This window comes from Perognathus longimembris, chromosome 7 (assembly GCF_023159225.1).
Source record: "Perognathus longimembris pacificus isolate PPM17 chromosome 7, ASM2315922v1, whole genome shotgun sequence".
NCBI classification, from domain to species: domain Eukaryota; kingdom Metazoa; phylum Chordata; class Mammalia; order Rodentia; family Heteromyidae; genus Perognathus; species Perognathus longimembris.
Window position 1 is genome coordinate 62,890,719 of NC_063167.1, and position 27,103 is coordinate 62,917,821.

The 27,103-nt window shown below is 36.8% G+C and overlaps 1 protein-coding gene across 1 annotated transcript in view; it reads right to left on the bottom strand.

Annotated features, from left to right (window-relative positions):
- Col24a1 (collagen type XXIV alpha 1 chain) overlaps positions 1–27,103 on the bottom strand; it is a 265,766-nt gene that overhangs the window by 39,554 nt on the left and 199,109 nt on the right. The window contains exons 45-46 of the mRNA XM_048352139.1: positions 19,687–19,740; positions 18,230–18,337 (exon numbers count right to left, since the gene is read on the bottom strand). Of these exons, the coding sequence (XP_048208096.1) occupies positions 18,230–18,337; positions 19,687–19,740 (162 nt within the window). The remainder of the gene's footprint in view (positions 1–18,229; positions 18,338–19,686; positions 19,741–27,103) is intronic.

Here is a 27,103-nt window from a genome sequence, read left to right on the forward strand (position 1 = left end):
GATTTCTCGAATATGAAATTGGATAATATAATAGTTATCTTATGCATTCAACAAATACTTATTGTGGATCATCTATTGTAAGGAAGATACCACAGGAAGCCCTCCAAGGAATTTAACTGTAAATAACATATGGCTATAGTTTTCAAGAAGTTGAAAGTTTGTGAAAAAGTTAGAATGTAATTTATACATAATTATAATCAATGGAAGATGCAAAAAAGACCAGATGAAAGAGATAATTCAAAGACTTCACATGTTCTGAGAAAAGGAGGATTCTTTTAGTGGCAATTGGAAATAAAGTTAGAAGGGAATCAGGGATCTGGATCTTCAAGTTATAAATGCTATAGGAAGGAGATTTTGGCTTAAGGCAGGCTAGAACCACTTATGTGGAAGGTATGGTTGAGAAAATGGTACTTAACAAGTAAAGCCATCTTGAAATTTAGTAATAGGTTATCTTTCTGTTTTGTGTAAATAATATTTCCTCTTATTTATATTATTACATGTAGTAAAAAGTTAAATCTGTTAAATATTAATGTTTTATCTGTAAAAATATTACCCCTTTGGAGTAGATTTTCTTCAAGACTGCAAAATTTGTTAACTTATGGATACAGTATTTTATATTCCCCAATTACTAGGCACTATCCCAGGTGTTTATACTGATATATCTATAGAATACAGTTACATAGTCTTTAGATTGACTTTTAAGACTCTTTGTACTGATCTACACTGACCATTGTGTGTTCTTATATGTCTCTATATTTGTGTAGCTCAACATTTTAAAGAAACCATTCTGAAGGAAAAATCCATGTAGAAAGGAATGGAAGAAAAGAGATAAAATGAGAAGGTCCTAAGAAAGGGTGAGAAGGGGAAGGAGAGAGGAGGAAAGAAAGAGGAAGAAGATGGAGTAGGAATAGAATATGGTGTGAGGACACACACACACACACACACACACACACACACACACACACACACACACACACACATATATACACACAGTGGAAAATGCCTGTAATCTTAGCTACTTTGGAGACAGAAAGTAGGATGATTGTGGTCCTAGGATAGTGTAGAAAGAAGTAGAGATCCTATCTTAAAAGCAAACCTAGGCTGGGGAATATGGCCTAGTGGTAGAGTGCTTACCTCGTATACATGAAGCCCTGGGTTTGGTTCCTCAGCACCACATACATAGAAAAAGCCAGAAGTGGTGCTGTGGCTCAAGTGATAGAGTGCTAGCCTTGAGCAAAAAAAAGAAGCCAGGGACAGTGCTCAGGCCCTGAGTCCAAATCCAAGGACTGGCCAAAAAAAGAGAAAACAAACAAACAAAAAAACCAAACCAAAGCAAAACACCAAAACCAAAAACCCAAAAAACCTAAAACTGAAAGGGCTGGGAGCATGGCTTAAGTGGTATAGCATTTGCCTAGCAAGTATGAGGCCTGGAGTTCAATTGCCAAAACTGTCCCCTAGTCCAAAAAAATGATGAAAGGAAGGTCATGTAAGAAAGAAAAACTTCAAACCAAATAGTCTTAAAATAGCAAAGTAGCTTCAGAGTTAAAAAAGAAAGAAGGTTACAGATATAGATCAGTGTAATTTTTTTTAAAAAAGGAATGGGTTTTCTTGCAAAGTTGTGAGCTTCTTCTTTTTTGGCATATTATAGATGTCAGAAGAAGATGTATCCTATTGTTAGAAATTGTTCATGACACCAACTTGAAAGGAACTTGGCAAAGCATCCTTTACTTGCCAAAATCATGGCAAGCAAGTACATAGGACAAGTGGGCTACTTCCTTAATGCAGCAGGCCTTGTCCCTCTGCTTCAACTGACTGAGCTCAGGTTCACAATCTGCTCACAACTGGCTAGTTTGAAGAAGGTAAAATGTATTTACCTGAAATCATCATTAAAAGACTTTGAGAAGCCAGAAACTGGTGGCTCATGTGTGTAATCCTAGCTACTTAGGAGGCTGAAATCTGAGGATTTCAGTTTGAAGTCAGCCTGGGCAGTAAAATATCTGAGACTCTTCTCTCCAATAAAACTACTCAGAAAAAGCCAGAAGTGCCACTGTGGCTCAAGTGGAGTCAAGGACTTGAGCATAAAGAGGCTCACGGGCAGCACCCAGGCCCTGAATTCAAACCACAGGACCTACTGAAGAAAAACAAAGACTCTGAGGTCAGATTAGTTACTCAAATCCTCTGCTACTTTCTTGAACAATCTGAGGTGTGTCTTAATTCCTCTTCTAAACATACTCACACCCTCTGCTACTATCTTAAACAACCTGAGGTGTGTCTTAATTCCTTTCTTCAATATTAGAACAATCAGTTATAACAAAATCTTGTATTTCTAAATTCTTTCTTATCCCTTTCTTTACTTGTTCATATTGTCTTAGCAAAATAAACAAAGATAAACAAAATAAACAAGAGCCAAGACACCAGCAACTTCTAAGAAAACCTCTTGGAGAGGAAAGACAGCTTTTTTTCACACCTATGAACAAATTACCCTAGACGATTTGTAAGATACCTCAATATTTCATAATTCCAGAATAGTATCATGTCACTTCACCTCTGTTGTAATTCAAAATGATTTCTATTATTTTCCAGTTACAAAACATATCTGTTGGGTGAGACATGGACAATGGATATTCAGAGATTACAAGCACCCCGGAAATTAATAGGTATTTGGGACTGAGAATAATAAGGGCCATAAAACTAGTCATAAGTGACCTGAAACTTTCAAGAGGATTGACTAGAAATAACATTTTACTTGCAGTGTTATTAGACATTCAACTCAGCTCAATAAAAAAATATTCTAAGACATTTACTATTCTTGTTGGGTTCTTAGAAATTTGAGGAAAGTAGCAGAGTGTTCTGTACAAAGTTCCAAACAATGTTTCATACAAGTAAAGAACAAACACTTTTATTAGGAATACACAGATGGATGATTAATTTTGCTTGCAAAAGAAACAGATGCTAATCCCTAAGCATTCTTTCCAGTGTCTTCTAAAGCATTTTCCTGAAACTATCCAGCAAACAATAAAGCAATTCTGGGCAATTTTTTTTTTTTTTTTGGACAGTCCTGGGCCTTGGACTCAGGACCCTAGCACTATCCCTGGCTTCTTCCCGCTCAAGGCTAGCACTCTGCCACCTGAGCCACAGCGCCCCTTCTGGCCGTTTTCCATATATGTGGTGCTGGGGAATCGAACCGAGAGCTTCATGTGTAGGAGGCAAGCACTCTTGCCACTAGGCCATATTCCCAGCCCAATTCTGGGCAAATTTTAAAAAAATAAATAAAAACTAAATTTTGTCAAAGATGGTAAAATCAATGGACAGCTTACCTGAACTTCAAAACGTTGATATAATGACAAGAGTATATGTTGTCTCTCATGGCCGGGGAGTTTTATTATTCTCAGACAGAAGTCAAAGTTCCTATGAAAATCAGTTATGAATCTTTCAGCCAAAAATTGATGAGTTGTAATAGGACTGAAGCTGATGATTCACAAGAAAGCAGTTTATTATACTTGGAGTAAGGGCAGCAAAAGGATCAATCATAGCCTTTTTTTTTTTTTTTTTTTTTTTTTTGCAGCTACTAGACCTTGAACTCAGGGCTTAGGTGTTTTCCATGAGCCTTTTTGTGCTCAAGACTAGCACTCTACCACTTGAGCCACAGAGCCACTTCCATTGTTTTTTCTGAGTAGTTTATTAGAGATAAGAATTATATGAACTTTTCTTCCCTGGACTGGCTTTGACAGGCCATCCTCAGAACTCAGCCTCCTGAGTAGCTAGGATAACAGGTGTGAACCCCCAGTGCTTAGCATAGGTTACTTTTTATTGAATGCCTATCATATGTTAGAAACTATAACAACATTCTGGTTATATTGTTTTTGTTTTCTCTTGTGTAGGTTAAATAAAGAATAACAAATGGCTGGACACTGGTGGCTTGTACCTGTAATCCTACCTACTCAGGAAGCTGAGATCTGAGGATTGCAGTTCAAAGCCTGCCAGGCAGAAAACTCTGTGAGACTCTTAATTAAAATTAATCACCAGAAAATCAGATGTGGTGCTGTGGCTCAAAGTGGTAGAGCACTAACTTTGAGCAGAAAAGTCCAAGGAGAGCACCCAGGCCCTGAGTTCAAGGTCCACGACTGGAAAAAAAAAAGAAGAATAGCAAATCATCCTCTTTTCTCTTTTCCCTCATGGGAGAGGGAGAAGAAATTAAAAATGTGACTTCCATTTGATGAAATCTTGGAAGAAAGTCTAGATGGGCAGATTTTGGAATGAGAATGGTGGGGACATAATAGAGAAATTAGCATAGAGAATGTCAACCTACTGTTCTCTCTGTTCCTTGGTGTAGTTGACTATTTTTGTCAGAACTGACTGAAGCAAATATGATAAATAAAGTTAGTTAAATAGGGTAGCATTAGAAATTCACCCAATAAAGATAAGCTAAAAATGAACACCTTTATATTTACATGGAGTGAAATCATAAACATTAATGACGTTAATATCATTGCTTTAATCAACAATAAAATGATACATTTAAAGTAACATTGGATGTTAAATTATAACCTCGATAATTTTCTACAAAAGGTTTTCCTTCTACCTTCTATTCTGCCAAGTGCCTTCTTTGCACATAGTGTTATGTCTATATAGTTTTAATTATGTAGTTATTAACTGGGTGAGAAAATAGTAATCAAAATTGACTTACTTTATATAATACTAAAATCAGTATGTTATACTGAAATTTCATTTCAGACATTAGTAGTGTTTGCTTTTCATTTGTTGCTTAGCCAACAAACCCATGGGTTGTAAAAGCAATTCTTTGCTTCCTTTGCTGTAGCAAGTAAAAACACTTCTGTTTAAATAGAAATTTCTTTTTATTTGGTTTACCAAATACATCCTGGCTAGAAATGACTGTTTAAAAATATGTGGGATAGGGCTGGGAATATGGCTTAGCAGTAGAGTGCTTGCCTTGCATGCACAAAGCCCTGGGTTTGATTCCTCAGCACTAGATAAACAAAAAGCCAGAAGTGGTGCTGTGGCTCAAGTGGTAGAGTGTTAGTCTTGAGCAAAAAAGAAGCCAGGGACAGTGCTCAGGCCTTGAGCCCAAGCCCCAGGACTGTCAAAAAAAAAATGTGGGTAAAGGCTGGGAATGTGGCTTAGAGTGCTTGCCTAGCATGCATGAAGCCCTGGGTTTGATTCCTTAGTATCACATACACAGAAAAAGCTGGAAGTTGCACTGTGGCTCAAGTGGTAGAGCACTAGCTAGACTTGAACAAAAGAAGCTTAGGGACAGTTCCCAGGCCCCAAATTTAAACCCCAGGACTGGCAAAAAAATGTGTGAAAATATTTATTGGGTAATTATATGTATGGCTGCCTTATACGTAAATAATGTAGCATTCATAAGATTTTCCTACAGTGCTAGTCATAGAAATATAACAACTTCTAGAAATAAGATTTATGAATGAGTTGTATGCTAACTTAAGTTGCATGTTTGCTTTAAACCTTTGGACATAGTAAAGCTCAAGGAACCAAGAGCAAGTTGAGTCAATTATTCAGGCAGTAAAGATAGGTCTGTTTATGTTATATCTCCAAAAATATACAAAGCTAACATCTTGCTCAGGTATTAAAGAATATAGGCATTTTGATATTGGTTTACATCCTAGAAATTATTTATCATTTCTGAAAAACAGATGGTGCAAATGATGCTATTCTATTAGGACAAGATTTCTTTTATCTTGTTCTCAACATACAAACACAGCATTGCCAGGGACTAGCCGGAGATATTTTAGCCATACTTTGGCTCTTGGGTATATCTACAATTACACCATAAGAAAACAGTATATGTACCACGTTTTCCTGATCCATTCGTCTACTGAGGGGCATCTGGGTTCGTTCCATATTTTAGCTATGACAAATTGTGCTGCGATGAACATTGCTGTGCTGGTGGCTTTAGTGTGTTCTTGTTTGTGGTCTTTTGGGTAGATGCCCAAAAGTGGGGCTGCTGGGTCACAGGGGAGCTCTATGTTTAGCCTTCTGAGGAATCTCCATACCGCTTGCCAGAGTGGCTGAATCAATCAGCTTACATTCCCACCAACAATGAAGTAGGGTTCCCTTTTGGCCAGATCCCCCCCAACGTTTGTTATTGTTAGTTTTCTTGATATAGGACATTCTTACTGGGGTGAGATGGAATCTCAATGTTGTTTTGAATGGATCAGGAAAATTTAGTACATATACACAATGTAATTTTATGCCTCTATCAGAAAGAATGACATTGCCCCATTCATAAGGAAATGGAAGGACTTGGAAAAAATTATACTAAGTGAAGTGAGCCAGACCCAAAGAAACATGGACTCTATGATCTCCCTCATAGGAAATAATTAGCACAGGTTTAGACAAGTCACAGCAGAGGATCACAAGAGCCCAATAGCTATACCCTTATGAATGCATAAGATGATGCTAAGTGAAATGAACTCCAAGCTATGGAAACGATTGTTATATCACTGTTGTAACTACTTTCAACGTGCTATGTGTAACCGTAGCTTCTATTATTGATCTTCTTGTATCCCCTTCCTATGGTTGTACCTACACTATCTCTGTATCTCATCTGAGTACATTGGAAACTGTGTATATTGGTATTAGAACTAGGAAACCGAAAGGGAATACTGAAATCGAGAGACACAGGGTAAAAAAGACAAACGACTACAAAAGCAATACTTGCAAAACTGTTTGGTGTAAATAAACTGAACAACTCTTGGGGGGGGGAAAGAGAAACGGGGAGGGGGGAATGAGGGAGGAGGTAACAAACAGTAAAAGAAATGTATCCAATGCCTAACATATGAAACTGTAACCTCTCTGTACATCAGTTTGAAAATAAAAAAAAAAAGAGTTGATAACTTGAAAAAAAAAAAAGAAAACAGTAACGTGCATCCATTTATTTAGAAAACTGTAATGATGGTACTCAAATTTATTTGATCCTTCAAATAGTCTGTGAACATGCCGAACTTTTTCCTGGTTGGTAGAATTTTTATTTTGCCTCCTTTCACATGGCCAGTTCTCCTATCTGGCCTAGTCTTACCATCAGTTCTTATCTTCAAGTAGAGCCTCCATTATGCACCTTCCCTGTCTACCCCATTTGCTTCTCCCACTATGCCTTATTACACAGTTTTATTTCTTTTTTTTGTACTTGATACAATTTGGAATTATCTGCTATAGTAATTTATTTATCTATTACCACATGATTAGATTGGTCCATGGTAAGTTGTAATTTTTTTCCCAAGGGGCTTTTTCATGTGTACTCCATGAGAGCAAGTTTTTGCTCATCTTTTTCTCTGTCTTCTCCTTCATATTAAGAACTAAACAAATATTTGTTTGCTGAATTAATGTTAGCTTACCCTTTATATTTATTACTACTATACCAAGGCAATAGTAACTTAATAAGTACATGCAGTGAACTGAGCATATCATGGGAAATATTTCATTTGATTCTTGGGAAAATCATATGACTGGTATTATTGCACTCATTTACTAGCTAGTATTTAAGATGTTAGGTAGCTAACACATCAAAATTTTAAATTCTAGTCTCCAGGATTGCAGATACTGTGAAGAGAACTTCATTGCTCAATGATTTACAGAGTTTCTCTGAGCCTGATAGTTTGCACAGTGCTAGAAATACAAAGATGAATATAACACAATTGCAGGTCTACAAGTGTTTACAACTTCTTAGGAATTATGTGAATTAGCACTTCTATTTCCCATGCGCTGATGGAAGAGGTGCTTTGCGCTTAGAGAAGCTCAGAGGAGACATGTTTAACTGATTTGAAGACTTTACTATAATGGTACAAATTGGATTAAGTCCTGAAAACTTAATAAATGAACTCAGCATGAAGTTAGAAATGTGGAAGCATAGAGGGACTAAAGTACATGTATAAAGTGAAGAAAGTGGGAGAAATGCACAGATTTGAGGAGGAATGTCTGAGTATGTGTAAAGTGTGTACAATGCTTAATATTAAGGCTCTGAAATTAGACTATTTTAAACTTTGACTCCATTACTTTTCATTTGTATGATTTTAAGCAAGCTACTTAGTCTCTGTGAGGTTCAGTTTCCTTTTGGTGAACTGAAGATAACTATAAAATAGTTCTTCGTGGAGGCTTTGTAGAGATTAATATGCTAGTTGGTATTTAGTACCTGGAACAATGCCTGGCACATGGTAAGCATGTAAGAATTGTTAGCTGCTATGATGCTAAAATGCACAGCACTCATGAGGATCAAGGTAGAATGTTAAGACTAGAAACGTAAAGAGAGGCCAGATCATGAAGGAACACCATAATGTACAGTATGAGCTTTATCTGATGGGAGTCACTGAACATTCCAAGAGGAAACTAATATCCTTTAGCACATCTTTCATTTTGTTGTTAATAAGCAGCCAAATGGAGTCTTGTCTGTTCTGGAAGAGATCCTAATGAAGAGAAAATGGGCCAAACACAGCAGCAAGGGAGAAAGAAGGAAAGCAGTAATGAGGGTGAGCCATAGCTAGATAATCAACCTCTTAGTAATGAACAGTTGACAGGATTTGTTGATTTGTAGATTTGGCCAATTCAATTAGGCTTCTTTCTCCAAAATAATGTGAAGGAAAACACTGTATCCTCTTACAAGGGAGCTTCTTGAGTATGACTAGCTCATAGACTACAGGACCCAGAGACCAGATGGGCCACAGAGTGGCTAGTGTTCCTTGTAGATGCTTCCATGGTGGTCCTGCTGCACCTATGCTTGGATTAAGGATGGGCTGATGAAGTGTGTTTGTCCCCTTATACAGTACTGAATGAAATCCATAAGTGGAAAACCCAAGTTTTTCAACATTCTTTTAAGACAAAAATCTCATTTTAGACAACATTTAAAACATGCATTCTTGTGACCCACTGGAAAGTCCAAGTTGAAAGGCCCTGATTTGTCCTAAGTTAAGTTGTTAGTTTTGTTTCCTTCCTTCCTTTCCAGAAACTAGTTTTATTAGTGGCAGCAATAAAAAAATAAAGAGTGGTAAGCCTTCATTTTAGTGACAAATGGATTTATGATTTTTTGCAAGGAAAAGTTGTTTTCCTTTTTCCCAAATGATGGAGGTACTGTGTTTGTACAGAAGTCCAACTCAATGAAAACAGCATGGTAGACTCATTTAGTACAGATGTGCTAAGTTGACTGGCCTCAGAACACTCATTTGTACTGAGGAAATTCACAAAGGCAACTTGAGCCTCCCCAGTACTGTCCTTCAGTTAAAGTCACATGACCTTGAAAAACCACCAAAGCTGCACAGTGAATATGCCAGGAATTCTTTAAATCTTTGGCCACATCAAAAAAGGGGAAAAAGAGGGAAGGAAATAAAGTAAAAAGAACATTGTTTAGGAAAATCAACAGTTACATAACTATGCAAATCCCAGAATAAATATTTTTCTCAGTGGATAAACCCAGCAATCTTTAAAGGTAAGCCAAGAAACAGCATGGTGCCATGATTTTTAAAAGAAAAAAAGAAGAGCAATGGAAAGATGTCCTTATCCTTGGTTGAAAACATTACAGGAAACTTGCTAATATTTAGAGATGGATGGTATTACTTTCTTGTAAGTAATTTTTACTTAGTAAAACTTAGCTTTACTTTAGTAGTAGGTTTTAGAAATAGTTCCCTTAGACATAATTTTTCCCTATTAAATATTTTATTTTAACATCTCATTAGATAAACAGTTTACAAAGCAATCTCATATAAAATATTCTACACAGGAAAGAAATACTTGTAGAAACATTTCCATATTCACAAATGCCCCAAACATGTGTAGATTTAAGAGCTGAAAACAAGATCCCCCAAGAGAGTGTTTCTTTGTTTTTATTTTGATGGATACAAAACATTTCAATACTGTGACATCTCACTATCCTAAGAATGCATGCAAAAGCTTCTTCATATATTCTGTGAAAATGTTTTAAAAAAGTACTAGCTGATGATTGTGATCTGATGGTTCTTTTCCAATTTCTAGGCCAGATGTCACTTAACTTCATGGTACTGGCATGTATTTACAAGAATATTTACAGGACAGCAACTCATGTCAGCTTTACCACAGAGTACAACGAGTTTCCTATACATGTATGGCTCAGAATTCTTTTATTCTTTTTATAAAATGACCCTGACTATTAGTAGAATATTTTAGGAAGAACAGGTAGAATACACATGTTTTGTTTTTTGACTAATTTCCACTCTGATTCTTCCTTGGTCTTTAACCTACTCATGCCTATTAGGCCTTTCAGAGAAGTTATAAATGCTCAACTTTCTCTCATTGAAAAATAGCTTCCTACTTTGCATTTCCTGTCTAATTATTCTTTTACTTTCTCCTTCAGAACTTAACTTCTCCAGAGTTATCTGAATATCTTGATATCTCCATCATTTGCTCTCTTCTCAAGAGGTTGAACCCTATTTATATCCTACATTAATCAAGCAAAATGATTCCTTCCTAAAGTTACTTATACCCTATAATTAAAAAGTCATAATTAGAGTTTTGTCTTAGAATCTTTTCCTAGTCAACTCTGGGTAGCTAAGACAGAAATGACATTGAAATGACAGTTCTAGGGTAGTGGTAGAATATCTACCTAGCAAGTGTAAGACTCTGAGTTCAGATCCCCCCAAAGATAATGTAGCTCCTATAATATTCACAGGTAAAGACTAAGAACCAAGTTTGAAAGAAAAATGTGTAGAATTAAAGGGAATTTATAAAGTCAGAATTAGAACTCTGCAGGCATGCACGATGCGTATTTCTGGTCACTGGACACTGTTTTTAGCACACTCATCTCTGAAACTGTGTAGTTACATGACTGCTGCTGCATAAGAGAATCTCCCCATCTTGCGTCTATGTATCACAAACTCTCCATTTGAAGGTTACAAAATTTTAAATTAGAAAAAATATAACAAGAAAAAATTTTTGTGTAGCTATACAATATATTTTTATTTTGAGCTGTTACTATAAAAGAATAAAAAGCATTAAATCTTACATAGGTGATCTTATGATAACCTAAAATTAGTTTATTACTGATGGAAAAGGTTTAAAGTAATAAATATGGCTAGGAACTGGTGGCTCATATGTAAAAATCTAGATTTTCCCGAGGCTCAGATATGAGGATCAAGGCTCAAAGCGAGCCTGATTAGATAAATCTTGGAAAGTCTTATCACCAATTAATAGCAAAAAGCCCTAAGTGGAGCTGTGCCTAAAGTGGTAGAATACCAGCCCTGAACAGCAACAACAGCAAACAAACAAATAAACAAACAAAAAAAAAAACAAAGCCGAGTGAAAGTGTGAAGCCATGAGTTTAAATCCCTGTAAAGACACAATAAATACTAACTGAAGTGAGCCATACCCAAAGAAACATGGACTGTATGGTTTCCCTCATACGGAATAATTAGTACAGTTTAGGCTAGACACAGCAGAGGATCACAAGAGCACAATAGCTATGCCGTATGAACACATAAGATGATGTTAAGTGAAATGAACTCCATGTTATGGAAACGAGTATAATATCACTGTTGTAATTACTTTCAACATGCCATGTGAAACCATAGCTTTTTTTTGTTGATGATCCTCTTGTATCCCCTGCTGTGGTTGTCCCTGTGCTATCACTGCATCACATCTGAGTACCCTAGATACTGTATGTACTGGTATTGGAACTAGGGAAGAGAAAGAGAATATCAAAGTTGAGAGACAAAGGATAAAAAGACAAATGACTCCAAAAGCAATACTTACAAAAAGCATTTGGTGTAAACCAACTGAACAACTCATGGGGGAGAGGGAAAAGGGGAGGGGGAAGGGGGAAAATGAGGGAGGAGGAAACAAGTTGGACAAGAAATGTACCCACTGCCTTACATATGAAACTGTAACCCCTCTGTACATCACTTTGACAATAAATAAGTAATTATTCAGAAAAAAGACACAATAAATAAATATACAAACAAACAAACAAATGTATAGTTTAAGTCTATAGCATTGTTAAATCCTATCTTTGGCCTTCACTTTCAACTTAAACACTCAGAACAACTTCCAATCCTGTTAGCTCCATTCATGCAGTGCCCTATGTTGGTATAAGTTAAAAATATCCCTTAGACCATGTTTCCACTGTACTTTTCTGTTAGGTATGTTGTTTTTTTTCTTGCTTGTTTTTTTGTTGTGTGCCACTTGGGGCTTTAACTTAGGGCCTAGGCACTGTCCTGGAGTTTCGTTTTGCTCAAGGCTTGCACTCTACCACTTGAGCCATAGCTTCACTTCTAGATTTTTTTGGTGCTTAATTACAGATATAAGTCTCACAGACTTTCCTGCCTGTGCTGGCTTTGAACTGTGATCCTCAGATCTCAGTCTCCTGAGAAACAAGCATTGGAAGCATGAGCCACCAGTGCCCAGTTGTTACCTATTTTTACATAAATATCTACTATTGAATTGCAATTACAGTCGCCTTTGATATTCAGCATAGTAATGTGCTATACATGTAGGCTTGTTTTCTATGAGGAATAGCAATACCTCATAGCATAGGTAGATAGTAGGATATGCCATTCAAGTTCATTTAAGCATACTTCATGACGTTTGCACAAAAGCAACACTCCTTCATATTACTCTTCTCAAAGATGAGTCAAATCATCTCCAGTAAAATGTTGAATGTGACTTACACATGTGAGGGGATAATAAAAGTATCTATAGGCATAAAAGGCCTCAGAAGATTGACTCACAAATGGCTTCACTGAAAATATATTTGAAGTAATTATAGTAATGGAAACAAATTTGGGAGAGTGTATAGGGGTCATTGAAAATAATGACATTTTGAGAGGTTAAGGTTGCCACTCTCAAAAGTGAATAAAATAAAAGAAACAAAAGAGAATAAAAAGAGAAAGTACATGCATAAAAGTTAACAGTCAAAATTTGAGGTGCTATGAAAGAATGCTGGTGAGAGTATACCTGAGCATATATGACAGTGCTTGGTTTGTTATGGGGAAGATACAGGTCAAATTAAATAAGATGCTAAAAAAAAGTTTTAATAGCTAGACTTTTGATTTGATTAATACATTCAATTTGTTATAAGAAAAACAACAAAAGAATGGGTAACTTTTAAATCATCAGAAGAAAATTTAGTCATCCAATGGAAATCATAAGAAAGGGAAAAATAATATTAGTAAAGGGTATCTGACTTAAGATGGAAAATATTCTAATGAAATTTTAGATATATTCACTCAACAATCTGGAGCAGTAGAATTTCCACTGCTATTGATAGTGTTAAATAATTTGTTCAAAGTACTTTAGAACTCACATAAAAGAAAAATAAGAATGTAAGGAAAGAAATACATCTATCATTTTTGATGATGGTATCTACCTAAAATCCCAATATAGGCTGGGACTATGGCCTAGTGGTAGAGTGCTTGCCTTGTATACATGAAACCATGGGTTAGATTCCTCAGCACCACATATATAGCAAAAGCCAGAAGTATCACTGAGGTTCAAGTGGTAGAGAGGCTAGCCTTGAGCAAAAAGAAGCCAGGGACAGTGCTCAGGCCCTGAGTTCAAGCCCCAGGACTAGCAAAAACAACAACAAAAAACCCATTAAAATAACAACAAAAAACCCAATAGAATATCAATAGCAAATTATTAGAAAGTATGAATTAAGCTGTACTAGATTATAACCTATACAAATAAGTAATGCTTATTTAAAAACAACAAAGAATAACTAGAAAGGTAGGTGCAGATGTCTCACACCTATAATCCTAGTACTCAGGAGGCTGAGATCTGAGGATTGTGGTTCAGTCAGCCCCAGCGATAGTCTGTGAGACTCTTTATCTCCAATTAACCACCAAAAAACTGGAAGGGGATCTGTGGCTCAAATGGTAAAGTGTTAATCTTGAGCAAAAATGTTCAAGGATAGTGCCCATGTCCTGAATTCAAGCCTCATGACCAGCACACACACACAGAAAATGAGTAACTAGGGATTAGACCAAATACATGAAGTCTTTAGAGGCAACATTGCAGAATGGTAAGAGAAAATATGGAATATTATGGAGCTAGAAGAATATGAAGTTAGACTCTCTCCATATCTATGTGATTATGGAAATTACTTAATTTCTTAATGTTTTAGTCTCCTCATCTGTAAAGAATTATACTTGCACTTACTCATAAGATTGAAAAGATTAAGTGAGTTAAAATATTAGAGAATTTGTTATAGTACCTAAAACATACTAAACATTGCATGGATTTTTGACATTACTGTTGTGGAGGATAAGAATATAGGATTATAGAAGATGGAAGAAATAGTTATTGCATGCTTATATATTAAATAACTGAAATATAAACTTTCTCCAGAGAAGTGTATAAATTCAAGGCAAATCTAATGGCAGTTTAAACTTTCGTTTCACTTTACCATGAAGCATTAAAAAAATCAAAATCTAGATGTATGCGGAGAACAGAATGTTTATGACAAGTCAACCTTTAAAAATGTATAAAGAAGGGATATTGTCCTTCCACATTTGAAGGCATATTGTGGTAATATGAACTGCGTGACAGCACAAACAGATCAGAGATTACCCAATTCTTTCTTACAAAGGGAAATTTGTTTAGACTTTTCTGTTTATATGGTTTCTGTTGCAACTGCCCCATTCTGCTGTTGTAGAGGAAATATGGTCCTATATAAATGAGTGTGTTCTAATAAAATGAGTTTATTCATAGTGAACTCACATTTCACATAATTTTCATACCACAAAACATTCTACTTATTTTTCTCCCATTAAAGAATGTTGAAACCAGACAGGGGTTAGTAGTTCACACCTGTAATCCTAGCTACTCAGGAGGCTGAGATCTGAGGATCCTGGTTCAAAGCCAGCCATGGGACTCTTATCTCCAATTAACCACTAAAAAGCCAGAAGTGGAGGTGTGGTTCAAATGGTAGAGAGCACTAGCCTTGTGGGGGGTGGTTGGGGGGGAGAGGGTGGGTGGGGAGAGAAAGCCCTGGCCAGTGCCCAGATTCAGAATTTAAGCCCCAGGATCAGGGTGAGCATGTGCTCTCTCTCTCTCTCTCTCTCTCTCTCTCTCTCTCTCTCTCTCACACACACACACACACACACACACACACACAATGTGGAAACCATTTTAAGTTCCAATGCCATTTAAAAATGGGCTATTTGGTACAGCAGACGAACTTTGCTAAAACGGGGATGGGCTGCTGCAAAGGCTCATAAATGAGACTGCTTTAACTGGTTTCTTGAATGTGACTGATCTGTCTTTGGGGATGGAATTTCCTCCCTTCTCCACCCTGTTCTCTCAGCTGGCAAGCGCCCTTATTCCCTTGTTGCTGGCCAGTGGCTTTCCTGAGGAGTAAGAATGAGATAGTTTCTTGAATTCAGATGGTAGATATTGGATGAGGACCCAACCTAGTGTAAGGTTTCATAGTTTGTTTCCTAAGACATCTTTAGGGTATTCAAGGTTTTCTGCTAATATAGGAGCAGTGGTAAAAAAAAAAAAAAAAAAAAAAAAAAAAAAAAAAAAAAGGTCAAGCCAGGTCCGGTTGGTCACACCTGTAATCCCAGTTACAAGGGATTTTTGGGAAGCTATCAGTTAGAAGCCAGCTTCGGCAATTCTATCTGAAAACCAACTAAAACAAAAAAGGTTGGTAGACATGGACCAAGTGGTAGAGTACTTGTCTAGGGAATACAAGTCTCTTAGTTTTAACACTAATACTACTAAAAAAAGTATCTATCTCCAAGTCAAACAAGGGGTGCAGATGTTTCAGCAGACATGGGAAAGATGGAGAACTCAATCTTCCTTGTTTGTGGAGGCAGCCCTGATTCAAACATCTTGAACACCATTAATAGACTGGCAGGTGGCAGTTTTAGACTGGCAGTTTTGGTTAGGGTCTCTATACAATGAGGTTAAAATGCTACAAAGTTCCCAGTACATTGTATAGAAAGAAGTTCAAGGGCTCAGGAATCTAGAAATTTGGAGATGATGCTATTCTATGTAATCTTATCAGTCATTCGAACTGGAAGGCCTTAGATACTATTCTTTACCAAGGTGTTTGGAAATGTCATTAGAATTAAGGTGTCTAAGTTAAACAGGAATCTTGGAACGCCTAAGTCCAAGATAGAGCTTAGCTACCGAGAAAATCTAGGAAACTCCATACTGCTTTCCAGAGTAGTTAAACAAGTTTGCATTCCCACCAACAATGTAGTAGGGTTCCCTTTTGGCCACATGGTCTCCAGCATTTGTTATTATTAGTTTTTCTAATAATGGACATTCTTACTGGGGTGAGATGGAATCTCAGTGTTGCTTTGATTTGCATTTCTTTTATGGCCAGTGATATAGAGCACTTCTTCATGTGTCTCTTAGCCATTCTCATTTCCTCTTCAGAGAAGTCTCTTTTTAGGTCTTTAGCCCATTTGTTGAGGAGGCAGTTGGTTCTTCGAGGATTTGTTTTGAGGAATTTAACTTTTTGAGTCCTACGTATATTTTAGATATGAGGTCTTTGTTGTATGGGGTGTAAACAACTGTATAACTCATGGTGGGGAGAGGAAAAAAGTGAGGGAGAGGTGGGAGAGAATGAGGGAGGAGGTAACAAGTTGAATAAGAAATGTACTCACTGCCTTACATATGAAACTGTAACCCCTCTGTACTTCACTTTGACAATAACAAAAGAAAATTTTTTAAAGAAAATCTAGGAATCATTATAGGAAATTACAGTGATATGGTGGAATTAGAATGTTTGACCTGCCCACATCTGTTGTGATAAGTGAACATTTAACTTGTGGCCTCTAGGAATCAATATAACACAAAGTAGCAGAATATATTGGTACTTAGGTGGAAAACCTCTAGGTCTTATAAGTATAAATTAAACTTAATATCTCTGTGTTTGTGGTTCATGGTGTCTCACTTGATTATTAGACTTGTGCCAGACCTTCAGACTAAGTCCACTTAAGGGAAGGAGGTTGTATTTGAGGATGAAACTTCCTGAGGTGTAAATTACAACTCTTTTCTCAGCCTTCTTCAAATGACCTATGATCATGTTCTAGAAATATGAGTACTGGGAAAAAAGAAATGTCAAGATTTGTTAGGATGAAGATAAAAGCCCCATGCATGAGTTTCTTTAAGAGTAGGATCTCAGATCCAAGTCCTTTTTAGCAAGGCCGTTATGAGCAAGTTTGTAAAATACCTATGTTAATAAATAACTTCAGCCAAGCATCAAAATTATCTAAGCCTTAATCTGATGGTCTAATAGTCTGAGATACTTTGCTAATATGGTCTAGTAAAGAGACATTTACACATAAAGATTTAAAAAGGTGGTTACTTTACTCACAGGAAGCATTAGCAAATTCCCATAGAACTTGACTAGATATTTATTTCTGAAATAAATTGGTTAGTAGTTTCATAGATTTTTTTCCTTTACTTTTTAAAAAAATGAGAATTTAACCATAGTGAAAGAATATTAATTTGGATTTGAATTTAGGCATAAACTTAATAAAAGAATTAGAATTCATTTATTATTTAAGCAAAGAAAAACCAGTGAATGAGTATACCCAAATTGTGGAAATGTAAAAATGTATATTTCACTGGTTCTTGAAAGTATGTAGCTAATTTTAATGTTTTAAGTGAAAATGCAACCTGGGATAACAAAAATACCTGGATTTGGTTGATGTTGAGGAAGGTAGAAAATAGCTAACTGCAGACAAAAGTACAATTTATAATTTTCTGACCAAAATAAGGTAGAAATTTACATGAAAGTAAGAGGTCTATATCATTGTGCCACCCTTAGATAAACAGAGGAAAAAAATTAATACAATTCTTAAAGGTATTGGGGCTGTAAAAGCAAAAAGAAAAATAGTTTTGGCAGAATCTGCCTTGAGTTACTGCCAAGACCTAAATGTTCCAGAGGTGGCTTAAGAGCTGTGATGAACTCCAAAGGCAGCCAGACTGGTTGCATTCCCTAAAGTGTAGCTTCCTTACAGTTCATTTAAAAAAACACAACTTTATATGTATAAAATGATAAAAATTGCAATTCTGAGTTACTGGATCTAAAATATTAAAGAGAATGTACCTATTAACCTGTTCAGTCATCATAAATATTATGCTAAAGTAACTATTAGAGAAATAATTGACTTAACCCAAGCGAATGCCAAATCTAAGAAAGACCGAAAAATATGGTCTAGCAAAGAGACATTTACACATAAGAAATGAAGAGAAAAATGATAGTCACACTACTCACAGGAAGTCCCTGTTTTCCTGGTAGCCCAGTTGTTCCAGGATTTCCGGATGTGCCATCAGGTCCATGGTATCCTTGCGTGCCTTTTGGCCCAGGAAGGCCTGGGAGTCCCTTAATAATTAAAAGTTGCTTGGATTATAGAAACATGCTGGAAAGATGTTTAAATAACCAATATTTCTATGTTTACTGGAGATAGTAGACGAGAGCTTTTATTTCTATGCCTTGTCATAAAAACCACTTGTTTCTTGAAGTCCTTAATAATTGACTATTTTATTCTGATAATGGTTGTTAAAAGTTCCATAAAGGCTGGGTGTGTACTGTAATCTCAGCAGAAGACTGAGATGGGATATTCTCAAGTCCAAGGTCAGCCTTGGCTACAGAGTGAGACCCTGTCTATCTATCTATAAACAAACAAATTTCCTTAAAAAGAACTGGGGGGGGGGGGTAATAGTAGAGTATTTCCTTAGGCCTTGGGTTTTTTTTTCTTAGTACCCGCAAAAGAAGAAAAATAAATAAAACAAAGTTACCTCAACAAAAATGCCAAGTTAACTAATCTCTCATGCCTTAGTATCATTCTCTGTTTTTTCTCATAGTGCCAGCCTATGCTTATCCAGCTGTCAAGAGATGCTATATGCACCTGTCAGCTTAGGATTATAGGCTGTCATTCACTATTTCTAAAACCTGTGACATGTTTTATTTTTTCCTCCCAAACAACAGATTCTTATTGTTTTTATTGGCACATTTTAAATCATGTAATTACATAAGTGAACAATGGTCTGAATATTTGTTTCTGCTCTTGTACAACTGGGTTTCATCTGTAGGATTTCTGCTCTGAATGTATTTGCAATTTATTTTCATTTTTCTCCATTTTTCCCCCACCAGGACATGTTACCCAAAGCAGGCATCTTAGTTTTGGCAGGGGACATCAGCTGAATATCTTTACTAATAAGCTAGGCAAAACATATCTGACTGGCTAGAGGAGAAAACTTGTATTATGGTAAAATTAAATTTTGTTCTGCAATAAGAAGACTAATTGTTTCAAAGATTTTATGTTCTATTTGCCAGGAGAATGAGAGGCTGAATCCTCCAATTAAGTGCAGCTCATGTCTTTTTAATTATCTTTGAGAATCTCTGACTTCTGTTACCATTCATTCAGTCATGATTCCAAGTTCCCTGTTTTCCAGTGGCTCAGTGTGAGAGATGAACAGGAGTCCACAGGGAGAGCTCCATAACACAGGAAAATCTTAGCCTTCAGCTTCAGGCACTCAGATTTAAACAAGTTTGGTTTTGAGTTAGTGGTCATATTTTGTTCCCTCTGTGTTCCAGCATAGATTTAAACTTTTTTTTCAATATTTTTTGATTTATCCAACAAGACATACTTGGCCCCAAACTATTCTGCTTGCTAAAGTTGTCAATTCTGTTTAGGAAATCATGAGAGATGAAAGAAGTCTGTTACTTACAGGAATGCCAGCTTTCCCAGGAGGACCAGAAGCTCCCTTTTTCCCCTTAGGGCCCTAAAAATGGAAAGCACAGTTGTAAATAATCAAAAATAAACTTACATTTTAATTCAGCTGAAGTCACAGAAAAAAATGCTGACACCTGGATGATAAACATTATTATATATATGCATACATATACACATATATATGTATATATGCACATATATTTGGATATATAATTATCATGGAGGTGGCTCTTGTGGTGGTTTGAGTAGAGGCCCTTGTGCTTGTTAGGCAGGGATTCTGCCACTTGAGCTGTTCCTCTAGGCCTGGACTACAATCCTATTTATGATTCCTACATAGCTGGGATGAAAGATGTTTGACCTTTCCTCCATCTAACTTTTATTGTTTGAGATTAGGTCTGAAGAACTTTTTGCCTGGGCTGGCCTTGAGCTACACTCTTCTCAATCTCTGTTTCTGGATTACCTACAGGTGTGAATTACCTGTGCCTGATAATTTAAGAGCTTATAGCATACTTGTAAATGATAGCTATTTAGTTAGTAAGTGTAGCCACTTCCAGGAAGGGCCTTTTTCTCTCTCTCTTTTTTTTCCCAGTCCTGGGGTTTGAACTCAGGGCCTGGGGCCTGTCCCTGAGCCTTTTAGTGCTCAAGGCTAGCACTTTACCACTTGAGCCACAGTGGCACTTCAGGCCTTTACGGAGTGGTTTATTCAATGTAAGAGTCTCATGGACTTTTTCTGCTTAGGCTGGCTTCAAACCATGATCTCAATCTCCCAAATAGCTAGGATTACAGGCATGAGCCACCAGTGCCTGCCTCCTTTATCTCCCTTTGAAAGTGGCTAAATTCAGTAACACTTATTGAATATTACATATGTGCTAAACATTCAAAGGCAAAATTCCTGTCAGGAACTGACAGCTTACTATGTATTTCTCTGGAAGCATAAAGAACGTACTTGCACATCAAGGAACAGCCATTTCCCATGGAACTGTTTGTTTTTTTCCATGTGTAAGATGTTTTAAATCATAATTGGTTTAGCAATAACTTATCTGCCAGGATAGTTAGGGGATTTTCCCTCTTTGATTATGTTATTGTTCTCATTCTATCATAAGATATTTTATTTTCTGTTTATGTGATACTGAGGAATCGAACTCAGGGCTTCATGCATGCTAGGCAAACACTCTGAACTAAGCCACATTCCCAGCCCCCCTAAGATAACTTTTCTTTTCTTTTTTCTTTTTTGCCAGTCCTGAGCCTTGGACTCAGAGCCTGAGCACTGTCCCTGGCTTCTCTTTGCTCAAGGCCAGCACTCTGCCACTTGAGCCACAGCACCACTTCTGGCTGTTTTCTGTATATGTGGTGCTGGGGAATTGAACCCAGGGCTTCAGGTATATGAGGCAAGCACTCTTGCCACTAGGCCATATCCCCAGCCCAAGACAACTTTTCTTAAAATATGGAAGAGTGAGCCCCAAACAAAAGAATCATATTCTTACTACTAGATACATTTCTCAGAACTCATTAAAACTTATCAAGAATAGTTCTACCTGAGATGATAAACTATTAAAATTTGAAGAGAGAATATGCCTGATTCAGTTTAACAACACATACAAAAATAAACAATTTCAGATGTTGCACTGTCTGATACTAAGTTTAAACATTTTAGAAAAAATAGTACATGTTGTTACAAAGAAAAAGAATATTTTCTGTAGGAGATAAAATCCAACAGTTTAGACAATTGTGTTTGTTTGTAATCTCAGAACCGGGGAGGCCAAGGCCATAGATTATGAGTTTAAGGTCGTCCTGCATTTGGAGACTCAGTCTCCAAAAAACCCAAAACTATCTTTTAAAAAATTGGGAGATGAGGAGCTAGGTGGATCAAGTGTTCTGTCAGCACCTTTGAAAACTACTTGCCTTAAAAATCACTCATTCAAAGTTTTTGTTGGAGAATGATGGAGGGGGGTGCTTTTGGTCAAGATACATTGCAATCATAACCTGACAAATGGAATTATTTTCTCTTTGTACAACTACATAAGTAATAATAATAATAATATGATGATGATGATGAAAGAAATGAGGAAATGGGATATATAGCTAGTCACCTGGGTTTAGTTGGTGCAAATAACTAAATATTCCTTCTGGAACATATGGTTTTTATAGCAAAAGTCTCTCAGAACACAATAAATAAGTAAAATAAGCCAATAAAGATTTTTAAATATTGAAAAAGTTCCAGTTTCAGCCATCTTGAGCCACATTGGAAGTGATATTTTTCAAATACATCAACTGTGTGCCTTCACAGTATTTGTTTTATTACTACATTATTATTATTATTACTATTATTATTATTATTACTTGTGTACAAGTCCTGGGGCTTGAACTCAAAGCCTGAGCACTGTCCCTGAGCTTTTTTTTTATTCAAGGCTAATCCTTTCTCTACCACTTGAACTACAGCTCCATTCATGTTTCTTTTCTTTTCTTTTTTTTGGGGGGGGGAAAATCTCATGGACTTTCATACTGGAAGTGGTTTCGAAAAATGATCCTCATATCTCAGACTCCTGAGTAGCTAAGATTATATTACAGGTGTAAGCTCCCAGAACTGGCACAACAGTATTTATTTTTACACAATAAAACAGATAGATATTGATTGATATTCAGAATAGATTTTTCTTTGGTTTATAAATTTAAAAATGGTCCAATGAAATGGTCTAAAATGGTGAGAGAAAATTATATTGAAAAATATATTTTCATGGCTTTTAAATACAACAGCAAATTCTTAAATATTAAAATTTGATTTTTTAATGTAAAAAAAGTGGTGCTGTGGCCGAATTGGTAGAGCACTATTCTTGAGCAAAATAAGCTCAGTGAGAGAGCCTATACCCAGAGTTTGTTCCAGGATTGGCAAAAAAGGAGAAAAGAATGTGAACCAATTATTAAATAAAGAACAAATTGAACAAAGAACAGAAGAACAAATTGCTGATATTTGGAGGACTACAGTTGTAGCCTGGAAGAATAGTATCATGGTATAGGTGGACACCCAGGGAAAAGTGACATCATATCCATAATAATCAATGCAGAGAGAAAATGACTGGAAGCTTTGATCAGTGGTAGACTGTCTGACAAGCATGTATATAAGAGTCTGAAGTCAAATCCCAGTAACAACCAGGAAAGAAAGAGAGACAGAGAGGGGGGTGGGGAGTGTGGGAGAATGTTTCTCTGACCTGTGGTGGACTCTGCCTTGGCACAAATTTGCCAAGCCTTTTGGAATGCCAAAGGCGCTAAGGCATTTTCTGTGTTTGATGGCCTTGCTAAGGCATTTTCTATGTTTGATGGCTGAAAGAAACCATGAGACTCTCCACCCCTGAATAGAGAGTCCCTGGGGAGGCTTGTTTGCCCAGCTGCTCAGGGGAAGGGCTTTTACAGTATGTAGGGAAGTCAATTGTCAAAGATAATTAGCTTTTCAGAAACAGTAGCTAGGTGACAGAGTTTTGCCTTGACTGGTCTGATCCTTTGTTGTAGTGATATCCGCAGCCAAGCATTGATATGTATATCTTTCTGTTTTAATTTTACTCTTGAAGTTGTAAACTGATTTCTAACCATATATAAACCCTGGCCCTCCTAAAATAAAGTGTGCATTGGTTCACTTGTCATTGCATCCCCCATGTTCTGATTTTTGTGTTTCAGTTCCCTGGGTTTAAGCCCCCTCCAGATGGCACATACAGGGGAAGGAGGGAGTGGGGGTGGGAGGGAATTAAAGAGAAGAAAAGGAAGGGAAGAAAGTTTTTTATTTTTTACCATAAAGGGATATAAAAACCTTTGTGTTGGGGAAATAGAAGAAGAGAAGGCTAGAGGATCAAGACTGTTAGACACTGGCAGGGACCTCAGGGAAGAGCCTTTGCTCTGTTCTTGCCTTCAAGTCTTGGAGTGGAAGAAACCATTCCTCTTCTAGATAAATTTGAGGGTCTCAGCACAAAGATGATACCTAGGAGACTAAAGTCCTTACAGAGATTTTTAAGTAAAGTACACTGAGCGTCATCAGTGACTAGAAATGTCAGCATGATATGTTTGGGATAGTGGAACGTCCTTTAGTTCTATAGGTAGGCAGCAGAAATAACAGAATGTTAATTGCATGAATAGGAAAGACATGGCCTTGAGAATCCAATCTGAGAAGGCATTAATCTACACTGAAATGAGAATATATCTATGCATACAGGCACGGGTCAAAGGACTTCCACCTGAAGGTCCAAGGCAGATGCCAGCAGAGTGGGAAGATGATAATTGGAAACCGAAAGACATGATGTACATTTTGGTGGATGCTAGTGTTAATGCCGATGACTGAAGATGTAAGGCACCTCTTGCTACCTTTCTCCAACACTACACCTAGAATGTTACTGAAAACCTGAGATGAAAGTGAATAAGGAATTGTTTTTTCTTTAATACTGGTCCCAGCTCTTGAACTCAAAGCCAGGTCCTGTTCCTGAGCTAGCTCAAGGCTAGCACTCTTACCACTTGAGCCACAGTCCCATTTCAGGCTTTTTGGTGTTTAATTGAAGATAAGCGTCTCATGGACTTTCCTGCCTGGGCTGGCTTTGAATTGAGATCCTCAGATCCCAGCCTCCTGAGTAGCTAAGCTCACAGGTGTGAGCCTCTATCATCAGGCTCTGAATGGGGAAAATTTTAAGTCAAATGTAGTCTGTTTGAGTAGATGAGTTAAATTAACTAAAGTTCCATCAATTCAACTTCTATAACCAGGTTAGATAGACCCTCAAGAAAGATGCTAAATTCTGCTCCTAGCATATCACACATTCTAAGTATCAAAACAAAATAAAACAAAAATATTTACATATTCTCATAAATCAGTTCCATATGAGGATGACTCATTATTAGAGATAGTCTCAGAAGAGGTAAGTCTATACCTAGGTGCTTAATATTAAAAAAAAACACTAGAATAATATCCAATGTTAGTGGATAGGAATTAGGAAACCAGTTAATTCGTAAGAGAATGACATGAAAAGTAAATTGTTACTGTAAGAAATATTATTAAAGTGTAATTTATTATTTATATTTTAAATATAAATACACTTACATTTATATTATTAAAGTGTACTTTGCTAATGATAATGACGTATGGCAACACTTACCTATTGAACACTGACAAGATTATAGTTTCTGTTGTTATTCAAGAAAGATCTTATTAGTACTATTGTCATTCTAACTAAAAGTAAACAGGACAGCTAGAAAAATTATAGTCTTAAGGTGGTGGTAAATACATAGATCACTAGAGTACAGAACATTGGTTCTGTCCACAAACAGTTTTATAAACTAAATATTTGTGTCTTTGCTAAAATTCACATATTGACATCTGAATTCTATACTGGTAATGCCTAGTGATGTTGGGCATGAGTGGTCTTTGGTAAATGATGAGATCTTGAGGTTGAGACCATCCAGAGGGAGTTTAGTGCTCTTATAAAAGGAACCTAAGAGACCCACCTATGGGTTAAGTGAAAATTGACTATGTGGACTATGGAAGCAGATTCTCACCAGAACTTGATCATGCTGGCACCCTGACCTTGCATGTTCAGACTCCAGAACTCTTAGAAATAACTTTCTGTTATTTCTAAACCACCTAGTCTATGGTGCTTAGTTATAACAGCCTGAATGAAGACAGTGCCTTTTTGAATTTTTGCATTAAAAAAAATCTCAAAGCAGGAATTACTGGTTAGTTTTATAACTAAATTTTAAAAGCTAAATATTACTAAACACTACTCTTACACAGAGGTGGTCTGTCCAATAGGAAATTACAGATTGGACTAAAGTTAAGAAAATATGTTGTTATATAAGGTGCTAGTAGGTGACTGAGTTGGTAGCGTAAGAAGGAAAAAGTCACTCTTTAACAAATCTTTCAAATTCAAATATAATAAAAATAGTATTCAGTGCTACTTCCAGATTTAATTTACTTACATTTCATTTAAATATAAGTACCTCATAAATCAATGAACAGACTTTCTGTTTTCATAATTGGAACGGCAAATGAATTTTGTGTGTGTAGTCTTTAGAATGCCTATAAAATGTACTTTCTGTTTTGCCTGGCCAACACTGAAAAATACATTGAGTAGCCCATATGAAATAAGACCCATTCAGAAAAACTTGCATTCACTGAGACTGTGCATAGATTGTTAGGAAAAAATAATTTAATTCTAAGGTGCCATATTAATTCAAACCCTTGTGTTTTAAAAATATTGTTATTTTTGTTGTGTTTGTTTAAAAGAGGATCAGGCAGTCATCATAATGCTTTGCTAGTTTTGACTTCCTTTGAGAGGTAAGTTTTATAAAGTAAATGTATCTAACTTTATTAAAGGTTTATTCTTTTTTTTTTTTTTTGCCAGTCCTGGGGCTTGGACTCAGGGCCTGAGCACTGTCCCTGGCTTCTTTTTGCTCAAGGCTAGCACTCTGCCACTTGAGCCACAGCGCCCCTTCTGGCTGTTTTCTGTATATGTGGTGCTGGGGAATTGAACCCAGGGCCTCATGTATACCAGGCGAGCACTCTTGCCACTAGGCCATATCCCTAGCCCCTAAAGGTTTATTCTTATTCTCATTCTCTCCCTCTTACTTCCCCTCCCTCCTTCCTCTCCCTTTCCCCCTCCCATCTCTACTTCTGTATCTCTCTGTGTCTCTCTATCTCACTCTCTCTCTAAGAAACTTCTGCTCTCTAATATCTGGCTTTTGTTTGTGAGGAAAATAAGGTTATGGCTTGAATCTTAAGTCTTTGAAAGCCATTATAAGAAGGCTCACTTACATTTGTATTACAGAAAGCTTTTTTTTTTTTTTTTTTTTGGCCAGTCCTGTGGCTTGGACTCAGGGCCTGAGCACTGTCCCTGGCTTCTTTTTGCTCAAGGCTAGCACTCTGCCGCTTGAGCCACAGCGCCCCTTCTGGCCATTTTCTGTATATGTGGTGCTGGGGAATTGAACCCAGGGCCTCATGTACACGAGGCAAGCACTCTTGCCACTAGGCCATATCCCCAGCCCTACAGAAAGCTTTTAAAAATGTACTAGTTGTGGCTTGCTTTCACATCTTGTCTGTAGTTGTCAATAGTCAACACACTCAATGAATAAATTATTTGGTTAAGTAATGAATCAATTTTACTTAATTTGCAGAAGAACTCAAAGTAACAGCTTCTGTGTAACAGTGGGGATTCAAGAAATAAAGCTTCTAGTGTGTGTTCTGTTGCTAATTAGTTTTGTGATCTCAGGGGACTCATCATCTCTTTGGGATTGAAAACTGAGCCAATGATTGTTTTGTAGGCCCACAAATTCACTTCCTTATAAAATCTAGGGATCAGACATCACTGGGAAGGTGGAGGATACTGACTATGCACCAGAAAGATCAATACTGGGAAAAGAGGGTTGGAGTGGATTCTTGCTAAACT